This window comes from Adelges cooleyi, unplaced genomic scaffold (genome assembly GCF_023614345.1).
Source record: "Adelges cooleyi isolate 19-005CV unplaced genomic scaffold, UGA_ACOO_1.1 ACOO_flye_CR_arks_rails_tigmint_CR_PRNA_651, whole genome shotgun sequence".
In the NCBI taxonomy this organism is placed as follows: Eukaryota; Metazoa; Arthropoda; class Insecta; order Hemiptera; family Adelgidae; genus Adelges; species Adelges cooleyi.
The window spans coordinates 29,076-41,246 of record NW_026096352.1 but is presented as its reverse complement, the minus strand read 5'-3'; the positions used below and the strand labels follow the sequence as shown (position 1 = coordinate 41,246).

General features: G+C 29.9%; 1 protein-coding gene across 7 annotated transcripts in view; it reads right to left on the bottom strand.

The window, feature by feature from the left end:
* The window catches only part of LOC126844158 (transmembrane protein 131 homolog), a 47,746-nt gene that overhangs the window by 11,453 nt on the left and 24,122 nt on the right, over positions 1 to 12,171 (bottom strand). For 2 of the 7 annotated variants that reach the window (XM_050582057.1, XM_050582063.1), the window contains exon 1: positions 9,879 to 10,538. The exons of 2 other annotated variants lie outside the window; for them this stretch is intronic. In XM_050582057.1, coding sequence (XP_050438014.1) covers positions 9,879 to 9,978 — 100 coding nt within the window. In that variant the 5' untranslated portion in view covers positions 9,979 to 10,538. Of the gene's footprint in view, positions 1 to 1,341; positions 1,789 to 9,878; positions 10,539 to 12,171 lie in introns of those variants that run through there. 3 more of the 7 variants (XM_050582058.1, XM_050582059.1, XM_050582062.1) reach the window with 3 other exon arrangements.

Sequence of the window (12,171 nt, the reverse complement as noted above, 5' to 3'; positions counted from 1 at the left end):
ATCAGTATTATAGAAGTTGAACAATTTCAAATGTATAGATATTGTTTTTGTTTAATATTTTTGATTGAATATTTTCAAAATAGTAGCATTTGTAATTTTTAAATTTATTGTTGTATTAATAATTAGTTTATGAATATTTTATTAGTTAAATACTTATATTATCAGACAAAAGATTATTATTGTTCTTTAAATGTTATACTATACTATATATTTGTCGTTGAAATTTATCAACACAATTGTTTGACTATGTGTTATCAATGTTCAAATTTTGTAAAGTACACAGTAAAAATTAATAAAAATTGTTTTTTAACTCTTTAAAGTAGGAAAATTGTCGCATACGCATTACAGCAAAAATTCTTTTAACCATTATTTGCATCATTAAAGGTAAACAAATTGTATTTTTAACAACTATGCATTATAAGTTAGTATAATTGATTTTATAATTATTTGTATTTATACATAAATATAGTATACATGTATGTATGTGTATAAAATCAGACAAACTTGTCGCGTACAAATTCCATAAAATTTAAATCCTTAAAAATGTGTTTTATTACAGAATAATTGTGAAATTTAGATACTACAATTTAGCTAAGGCTATTTTTGATTTAATATTGCCACTTTTACATAATCTTAGTAAAACGTACCCGTTATAATAGTTTAATAATGTCAATACTTTAATTTGTATAGTAAACAAGGAAATATCAAATAATGGTTTTCTTTTTAAACAACTAAAATCTATTAAGCTTTTAATTTTCTAGATATTAAATAGTGAAGAAAATAATAAAAATAAGAAAATACTGATTATACATAAAATCAAAATAAGCAGATTCAACTGTAAAAGAATTAACTTTTCAATTTGAAATTTTTGAAACAGATATATTTTATTATAAAGGCTTTAGAACTACTATTATTATAACATTATACACCTTATAAGTTATAATAATAATTAGTAAGTACTAATAAAAAGATTAGAAACATATAAACTATTTAATTTAATAGTTATTAATAAAATAAAAAAGACAAGTTCTAATAATTTAATGTTTGCGTGACACAAACCCTAACTTTATTTCTGAAGTTTGAGTATCACTGTGTGATTTTGTGTAATTGAGTCACAAACTATTGATCCATATTTTTATTAACGGGATCTTAATAAGAAGTAACTTGACTTAAAAAAAAATGAAATATCAATGATGTTGAAAAATTTACAGTTACAGAAAAATCAAATCTTTTTTGCCAACAGGATGGGGAAAACAGAAAAAAAAGTAAAAGTACTTTGAATCACAGTTTGGAACTACCGGCTTAAATTAAATCGATAATTAATACAATTTCAAACTTAACTGTGATTTTGTTGTAGGTTCCTAAAACACTGTTTACAAACATCTAGTCTTTAGACATCTTAATCATTTAAACACAGTCCACTTTATTGCATTATTTTTTATTAATAAAGTTGTTTATATAATAAAAAAAAGTTAGTTATAAATGTAAAATAAGCAACATTTTAAATATTTACTGTAGAATTAAAATAGTAAGCAAATTAAATCCAAAATTCCTTATTTAGTGTAAATTGTTTAAAACAATTATTTGAGCACAGAACATATTTTGAATAAATTGAACATAACTAAACAAATAATAGTAACGCTTCGCGACGCTTGTCCATTCAATGTATGCACTTATGAGATTGTAAGCCAAATTTTAAAGCTATTGTTTACTACCTATAAAAACTAAAAATTATAATTTTCAAATAGCATAATAATGATCTGTTGTACTGTGCTGTTACTTGTTGAATGTAGAACATAGATAGTAGAAAAATATGATAACTAATGATAATAATATTTTGTATTATCATCATAGCAGCAGTTATCAACCTACTTGTACCACTGTTTTTGATTGTTGTGGTTAAATAGCCATTCGTTAGCTGCTGTCAATATAGGTCTGTCAACCTACCTGTCATGACGGTGTGTTAGAAAAGTCGGTAATCTATAAATATGAAACGCTGGTCAAACAAAATATCACAAAACATTGTATTGTGTTTGGTTATCTGTGTACTCATCTATCGGACAATGCGATCATAAATAAGTATTTTATTGGCTCCCGGTCTTTGGAATACCAAAGAAATATAACAATATTTAAGAGAAAATGTAATATCTTTACAAAGTCATAGCTAACGACTAGATGGATAAAAATTAATAATTCAAACGATAACATATTTTAAAAATTTTTGCCTACAAATTTATGGAATTAAAAACATATGTTGCCATTTGAAAACGTGAACTTAGACCCTTTTTATCGTATAAGGGATGAAAATAAAAATGTTCGAAGCATTTAAAAATATAGTAAAACTTATACCTAAAAGAATAGGAAAAAATGTTTTTTCAAAATATTCATATTTTCCGAGAAAATGAGTGTCTTACGTTAGTTGGATCACCCTGTATATATATATATATATATATATATTTTAAATTTAGTTTCCTACCAAAACAGTTTCTGGTCATACCTAAATACATTTACAGGTAGATCATACTAAATCGTGACTTTTTCAAATTTTTTGACCATAGGAATAGAAGTAATGTTGTACATTTTACAAAGGTAAAGTGAATTATGGTTGTGTAGTTGGGTGTTCTTTGGTGAACTACAAAAACAAAACCGAAAAAGTAACACATTCTTGGACGTCTTAGCAAGTATATTACATACATTGCACACTCATTTGATGATGGGAAAAAAATTTACTGGAATGTACATGTATTTGTCTAAAGTCTAAAGAAGCCATAGGCATAACTAAAGGGGCTTAGCTCTCCAGTCCCAAAAAAAAATTAAAAATCCCCAACAAGATACTTCACTTTTCTGAACTTTGCAAACAATTTAAACAATTATCTATTTAGTTACATGCAAATTGCATCTTCAAAATTTAAAATAATTTAAATGTTCATAAATTCAGAATAATTTTGAAAGTATATTCAGTCCTTAAGATCAAATACAATATTCTTGTTACTGTTTATCTTGATAATTTTGATGATACTAAGAAAATTATCTGCCAATTATTTCACCTGTGTATATGAACGAAGATCATTTAGTTATGTATTTTAAATAAATATTATCAAAAAATAATTTACATTCATATCTGTTTTCGTATTAACCACTGTTTCATGGTGTAACTATTAAGACCGCTTTTAGTGGCTTGGAATGAAATTACTAACAGATTAGGATTCCCTGTCATCTTATAACACAGCGTTTTATAGATCATATCCATTTTATAGATCTTATGATTTTTGACAAATTCTAGATTACTCGTATATCTTTTTTCCTAATTAATTTAAGATTTTTATGTTACAGACTGGCTTCATTTTTTCGCAGCCTTTATTAAGTAATTATTAAGTTTAAATCAGAACGACTAATAACCGTGGTTTGTATGTCATTCATATAAATGCAATATGCTTTATAATATTATATTGAACTGTATTGACTAGTATGCTATGTTTGCTGGTAACCTGATTAAAAGGAAGCTCGACTATTTTTTGCTTAAACTAAGGTTTTGTACTTATAATAATGTGTATTCCTCATTTTTATACCTAATATTTAGTTCGGTATTTTAACAGACATTTTAAATAAAATGATATTCATAGTAGTAAAAAAAATATTTTGCGAAAATATATTAAAAATAAATGTAATACCTATGGATTTACTATTATTTTCAAATTTATGATAAAACCAGTAAATTTACCACAAAAATGTAAAAATAAAACGGTTTAGCGGACTGAGAATTAATTTTAAACACTCTTCCTAAAATTTCCCTACGAAATAATGACATTAACCAGTGCTTTGATGCATTTACTTTTGCTCATTAAATCAACCCTGAAAAAAACAAGTTTTCAGCACAGCACCATTAAAAAGAAAACTGAGAACTACCCAGAGCGAAATTAAAAAAAAAATATTATACTAACATATATTATTATTACAATAACAGTGGAAAAGTAATATGTAAGTAAGATGTACTTTATATCTTGTTGCAAAATCCTTGCCGTACACATATATATATATACAGATTATTTATACAATAATATTGTAACAGCTAAAATCGAACTTACATTGTTAAATAATAAAATCAAACCAGATCACAAAAATTATGAAACGTTAAATAAATAACAAAGTGCTATTAAGTAAACAAAAAAAAAAGTTTCTTCGTTGACATAACCCATACAGCGATGATTAGAGTTATCTCGTTCACAGTTTTTACGCTACTTAAGTAACTCGAATAAAACCTATGACCCAATAAACCTCCGAGGTATATAGCAAGGAAGTAGACCTGAACGTTAGATCCAATGTTCGTCGGGTGTCTCAAGTGTCTTACCTAGAGAATCAAGGTCCAATCGCTGCTTATCTAGAGTATTACCTATAGCATTATATAGGTATATATATATATGAAAATACACACACATGGAAATTCAAAATAGTTAAATAATATTTAAATTTAAATTATTATTTATTATTGTGTTATTTGAAGTTGTAAGGTGTTTAGTTCCTCTTTCAAGCTATACCTAATATGTATTAAATATAAAAAAAATCACAGTGTATAGTAAAAATATAAATACTAATAGCCTCAATTATGGATAACTAATTAGGGTTAGTACTAACTGAATTAATAATACATTAAACAAATATAATAATTGTTTGGTTAGTTTTAGATAAGGCCTATCAGAGTCGCAACCAGGGTGTTATACTCTATATATGTACTGAATATGAAGCTAAATTTTAAATATGCATTTTAAACTGTCTCGTCAATGTAGTCTGGAAGTATATAATATTTATTATTTAAGAACAGTAAATAATAAAATCTCTATTTTGTGTAAAAAATGCAGATTATATGAAGTAACTTTAGCAAGAGAGCATTCACTTTTATTGTTTTCCATATTTTATCTGCTATTAATAAACATAATATATTTAAGTACCTAAATATTTAGTAAAAACATTTAGCTATGTTAAGATAACGGTTTCAATTTTTTTTTATAAAAAAAAATTAAGGTAAATGGCAAAGTTAAAAATGTCTAATGAGTAGTCTTACTTTGGTAACAAATTAATTTGTTGGAAATAAAAAATTAATAGTTATCTAGTATTTCTGCTTGTTATAAACGCTGAGTAAAAATTTGATGATAAAAAATCATTTTTTAAAGAGGAAGTTTCCCAGAAGTATGTACTGCTCTTTTAAACAAAAGCAAGAAAGAAAAAATTTTGTTAAAACTGACCGGACATAACTTTAAATATTTAAAATTTTATTATTGCTTTGTTTATGTTACTTAAACAAAAAAAGATGTTAAAAAAAAGCGACCATACAATTGTATACTTAACATGTTTTAAATTATTTATAATTTATTAACAGGAGCAGATCTAGAGATCATTTTTTTGGGCGGTTGTGCGTCTCTCATGTCCCTTCCTCCAAATTTGTAAAATTAAGGGCCCGCTAGATTATTTAGTCACGGGAATTAGAAGGTCTAGTTACGCCACTGAGTTGGTCAGGTACTAGATTCTAAAATTAATTGATGAATAACTATAAAGACTTAAGAGGGAATTTAAAGGGGTTGCACATTATATACCAAAGAAAGAATGTCAACACTCAATAATGTTTATTTTGGGCGATGTTGTTAATAGGGAACTGACCAATCGTATAGTGTGTTCCAGCACAATATTCTATCAAGTATGGAAAAAAAAATGTTACCAGGCCTAGTCCAACTTATTTTTATCATTATACTAAAACTACAGTCAAGGGGACACTCTAATGCCAAAACTGTGGAATATTTCATTAGAACCAGTTATGCGAAAGGTACTAATCCAAGGCAAAGGAATAAAAATAGATAACAATAAAGAATTAACCGTGGTAGCTTTTGCTGACGATATAGTCCTTATAGGTGAAACAGAAAATTAACTAGAGAAATACAACTAGCATCCTACTAAATGAAGATAAAGAGATTTGTCTGAAAATAAATGGGTCAAAAACAAAGTATATGATACTTTCCAGACGAATTTACCACATCACTTATTTAAAAGTTGATGAATATAAATTTGAAAGGGTACAGAGCTTCATGTACCTAGGGGCAGAGATCAATGAAAATGATAATAGCCACGAAGAAGTTATAAAACGACTTATGGCAGCAAATAGATGCTACTATAGCCTAATGTCATTATTCAAATCAAGATTACTATCAATAAAAGCCTAATCAAAGTCATAGTTAAGCCGATTGCTCTAAATTCATGTAGTACTTAGGCCACGACAAGATTAGATGAAAAAAAGTCAGAAGTCTTTGAAAGAAAGATATTAAGGAAAATCATCGGTCCAAAGAGAAATAATGTTGGAGAGTATAAAATGAGAAACAACGAAGATTTGGATAATCTTTCTAAAGAACCTACTATTATCGGGAACCTTAAAAAGTACGAGGATAAGTTGGGACGGGCACGTAAGGAGATCAGAAGGAATCATTGGATTAATAACTAAATGGAAACACAACACAAAGAATCCTAGAGGACGGCCTAGACAAAGATGGATAGATAGAATACAGGAAGACTTAAAACGTCTGAATATAAGGAACACAGAAGAATGTGCGAAAGATAAAGAGAGATGGAGACAATATGTTATTGTGGCGATGGACCTTAAAGGCCTGTAAATATAAAAGTTTGATGCACTCAACAAATTATATTATAAATAATGAAAAATCACAATTGGATCAATGAATTCGTTTTAAGGCGGAAGGTTGCGCCAAAATTGTTTTAATCAAAATTGCTCTGAGCAGCAGTCTGTTTATGGATAAAATAATTAACCGATTTTTTTGAAAATCATACCAAAATTTAAATTATTTTCTCTTCAATGTTTGCCGTTTTCTGTATATTAATTTATATAATTTCAAAAGTATGTAATATTGTGCTTAAAATATGTACAAAGAAAAACGTTTTGTTTATTTTCTAAAACATTTTTTTGAATTCTGATAAGCCAGAAACATAGAAGATATTTTTAAAAAATCGGATAAAGTTAAGTACGCCGAACCAGTTTTTTCTTTTTGTAAAAGTTTGGCATTGGTTTGAGTGGCGGAGGTGAGGGCGTTTAAGATTGGGATGGATTTAAAAATTGTACTTCATTATAATATTATTGTACATTGTTTAAAAGTGTTCCGTATTAAATATTTTATAACAAAGTAATTCACACATTTCTAATACAATATTATACAACAAAAAACATCAGAATATTATTTTTCTGTTATTTCAAATATAACAATATTTTTAAATAAATGAATAATTAATAATAAAATAATATATATTTATTTTATTATTCATTTTTTAGATGTAGGACTTCGAAATTTATTCTGTATCTTGTATATTATATGTCACACGGAAGTTTTTGCATTTATTTTTTCAATTTTTAAAATATTATATAATTACGATTTTGTGTCCAAAAATTAAATAATAATACTATCATTATTATTATTATCATTATTACCTATTTTATTATTAATAAAATACTATTTCACATAGTAAAATAAACAGTGAACTAATCTTTGGTTTGAATTAGAGCCGACGATTCTACACATGTATTTTAAATACACGTATAGGACAACTTCGCGTAGTTCGAATTCACGTGTAGAAGTTCGTGTAATTATAAATACACGTGTAGGATCCGAGATTCCACTAACTTGACCAAATAGCTAAAATACTTTATCTTAGTGACAAGCATTAACTAAAGAAGAGTATCACGTAAAATTACAGGTTTAGTTAAAACTTACAGTTGTAAGGATACCGAATACGTGTAGTTGCAGGTACATGCGTACTTAGAACTACACAAACTTCTACACGTGTAATCGGCAGCTCTAGTTTGAATCACTTAATAGTGTGATGTCATCCTGAAATTTTTCTTTTTTTTCGCAGGGCTCAGTGAACGTCACTAATATTAAAATAATTAATGAAATAATAAAATAATTACACTTATAAATAAAAATATAAGGGTTATAAAAATATGATAAAAAAAAGCCAGTACAGAGGGGTCGGGGTGTAGTGGGGACGGAGAGGTCACAGGTCTACAGATTTTATTATAACTGTAAAGTGATAAAATCACTTTTAAATAAACGCTTCGATGGGAATCTGTGGATAGTATGTTCAAACCAGTTATAGCGGTTTAGAAGATATCGTGGGACCAGCAATAATGTAATTAAAATTTAATATTTAGTCTTGTGCACGGTGGATACGATAAGGGTTGATCCTCTGTCTATAAAAATGTACTGTCATAGTTACCTATTTATCGTAATTAAAAATATAATGAAAAAATCGCATTACCTGTTGACTGTTGATTCACACACACATAGCAACCTAGAAACTGACTACGGCCAAAGTGTAAATTTACCCTATTTTTAGGTTTTTCCTTAATAAATAAAAAATTCGACTACAGATTTTTGAGAAAATTGTATATTTTATAGTTCCATTTTAAATCTACCTTTGGTCTAATTTTCATATCTAAATCTCTAAAACTTTGCTTAAAAAAGTGAAATAAAGAAAAAAATTCTATCCCTTCTAAGGGAAATGATTTATGATATTTTTTTGGTTTGTTAAGGTTTATTGATAGTACTATGTTTGAAGAATAATTCATATAAATTTGGAACATTTTTGACTTTTTTTAAAAAGTTATAGAGCATCGTAATTTTAAGTTGAAATATTTGTAAATTTTTTAGGCGTTTTTCTCGATTTTGACGGAGAAGGGGTGACTTTTTTTAAATTTTTGGCCCTTCAAAGTACTTTTCAGGTATAATTTCTGATCTATAGAGTTGCTACACGAAGAAATCGGTTCAGCGATTTACGAGATATCGTGGGTCCAGACACGACAAAAAAAAAATTTAAAAAAAAAGACATCATTGTAAAAACAATACCTTCTCAGCTCCGCATCGAAGCTAAAATAATCACTATTACAGCCGCCGCGCGGATAATAGGTTAAATCAGCCACTACCCTCCGCCCCCCGCCCGCCCATCCGAACCTTAGGCGCCCCCGCCACCCCAGCTACCGACGCCAACGACGAAGGGTTTAGACGCAGACGCTCCGCTGCCGCCGATGACGTACAGACTAGCCGCAGACACCCCCGCCGCCGCTACTCCGGTTGCCGGCGTCGACCACTTACAGACTAGCCGCAGACTTACCAAGCCACGAGCGTCGACGCGCCGGCGTAACGCGTCGCCACGCTAAGAGTCGGTTTTACTCCCGTACCGCGCCATTAAATGTTTCACATCAATTTTAAATAAAAATGTAAAAAATGCAATGTTAATTACTGTCTAATTAGAGTATCCTTCAACGTAATATCAAAATTGAAACTTAAATGCTTTACATTGACAACGAGGTCAATAACACATGCAAGTTTATTTTCACAATTCGTTTAGATAGTGTAGTACGTGCAATTTAATATAATAAATACTATAATATTGTGTTTACTACTACAACGAATATTAGATAGATAACCGGTTTCCGATAACGAATACGACCGCGGTAATTTTTGGTAAATTCGATTTTTGTTTAAAAACATCGACAGCGGCCAGTGGTGGCCGAACAATTCATGCGTAATCTATTGACAGCGAAACACACTACACGTTCGCGACCTTCCCCCTTAACGATTATAATAATATATATAACGACCAATGTCGTTTGTCAATACTCAATACAATAATAATATTAACTATCGAACTGTACCCTGTTTATCGAACTGTACCCGATCCGATCGACAACAGACGGACTGTCAAAAACAGATACATAGGTCTTTTGTAACGAACAATACAAGACAAGTAAAAATGAACCTGTATTTTTACTTGTGTCGTACATTTGCTACGGTAAAAAAAAAAACAAAAAGAGTTATAGTTCTTACCAGAATTGCCAGGGTCCAACGTCGGAAGCGTCTCGCTTGTATGCTTGTACGCCAACAGCAGTAGCGCCAATATTTGCATACCGGGATTGAACACGTCCATGGCGCAGGCGACGTTCACCGATGGTTCCAAACGGAGAGGACAGTGGGAAAATCGGAAAAACCCAGTGACGAATGGCGAATGAGCACGACTAAGTGCGACAGCAGTCAGGTTCACACATCATGGCCGCGACGCCAGCGGAAAGTAAATGACACAACAGCTCCGGACAACGGCATCCAGGCACTACAGGTCGGCCCGGGAATACAATACTTGTGGGCACATTGATCCGTCTGCGAAACACCGGGCATGCGCGACCGGCGGAGAGCACTGGGGATGGGGTCCGAAATCCAACCCTCGTCATCCCCCGGTAGAGGTCACCGACTCGACTCGACCCCTCCAGACGGAATGCGCAAACCCGGACAGTGATCAATACTACTATAATCTGTTCGGCGAAGGAACGGTTCGGTCCGAGCACCGTCACGATAAAATATAATAATATTTAACCCTGCCTTGGCGCTGTATCTTTTATGGCCGTTTGGTCCAGACTTGTCGTTATCTATTGGTAAATTATTTACCACCGTAATAAACTAACTTTTGTTAAACACTCAGCCGATTTCATCAACTATTGTTAAATACACTCTTAACACAATGTTAGTTAACAATTCGTTTAAATGAATTAAGTTTCACCACAACATAAGTGTTGTTAATTCTATTTGTTAAGTTCACAAAACGATAGTTAGGTTACCAAAGCGGTTACCTCGATTCCAACGATCTGTTTGTCAGTTATTATTTGACATTTTATTTTACTTTCTTTTAACGTTTCGATTTATATAAATAATTTATACATCATTTTTTAACACATTGTTTAGACAGTCTATACCTTTCTAAAAATAGTTTGTCATCAAGGTGATTAAAATCATTTTTTTCTAATTTGAAGGTCTAAAAAAAAGGTCGGTAGTGATAAGAACTATTTCCGTTGTTATACTCAGGACAGGCAATATATAATAATATTATCTAAATTATAAAATACAATAAATTATGATATTTGATTATTTGAACCTATAATGCTAGTCATTCCTTTGTACCTAACCTACCCACATAAAATAACTTCCGCTTATCTAATAAGTGGTTATCGAAGTTGTCATTTCTACAGTTATCTAAAAACTCAATATAAAGAAGGTCCTTATCAAATGTGTAATTCATTATTGTTTATTACTAAAATACTCAGTCAACAAAATGTATGAAACAATTTCTGAACTATAATAATATAAAACTGTATATATAAGTACTACAATACATTTTAACATGTCGACTAACTTTTTAACAAGCCGAAAAAATAAATTTAAAAATTCATAGTTTTGACAAAATGTTTTACCTATTTTATAACTTATAGTCCCAGTGTAGATTTACCTTCAGTCTAAATTTTAGACCTTAAGCCGTAATAAAACTACAACCAAACAAGAGAAATAAAAAAGAATGTTTTCACCCCATTTGAGAGTATGAGTTTAGTTTTTGTCAACGTATATTGAAGAAATGTATACTGAATACTGGTAGTGTTATAACGGTTTCAATCACAATAATAATGCCATTGTAAGCACCACCTGCCGGTGCCCAAAAACTAGCAGCTGTCGGAGGCACACAAAAGGATACCAGTAGGTTAGCTACCCTTAACATTGCATGTAGTTCAAATATTCAAAAAAAAGGGGATACAAGAAAATGGAAACACCGCTTGCTGCACATTTTGTTTTGAATTGGCCACAATAGCGACTACTATGTATTAATATTTCAGAGTTTTATACATCAGCCAAGATTCAAACATGGTTTCGATAAAACCACTGAAAATTATAAAAAGTTCCGGTTTTATGAGTATTATATGCAACAACAGTAATCTTACAGATTATCGTGACATAATATATAGCAATGCAATTATACCTAAGTAAGACTACCAAACCAAAATGCTAAATCTTCTATTATAATATGTATGAAGATTCCCGCTTGGTTTTTGAAAATGTCAAACCTACTAAAAAGAGCAGTATTGTTAAGTGTTCAAATACTCTTACATTTGATGGTACAGAATACATTTTTTAATAATTTTTTTTTTTATAAAAGCACGTCTGTTTTATTAGAACATTAGTTAATAATATACAATTGTTTGCAAAAAAACTCTGTACTATGAACCAGAAATGGGTTCAAATCAATTGAAAATGGTAACTACACCTGTCACTGATCAATTAAAGACAAGAAACACATGAACAC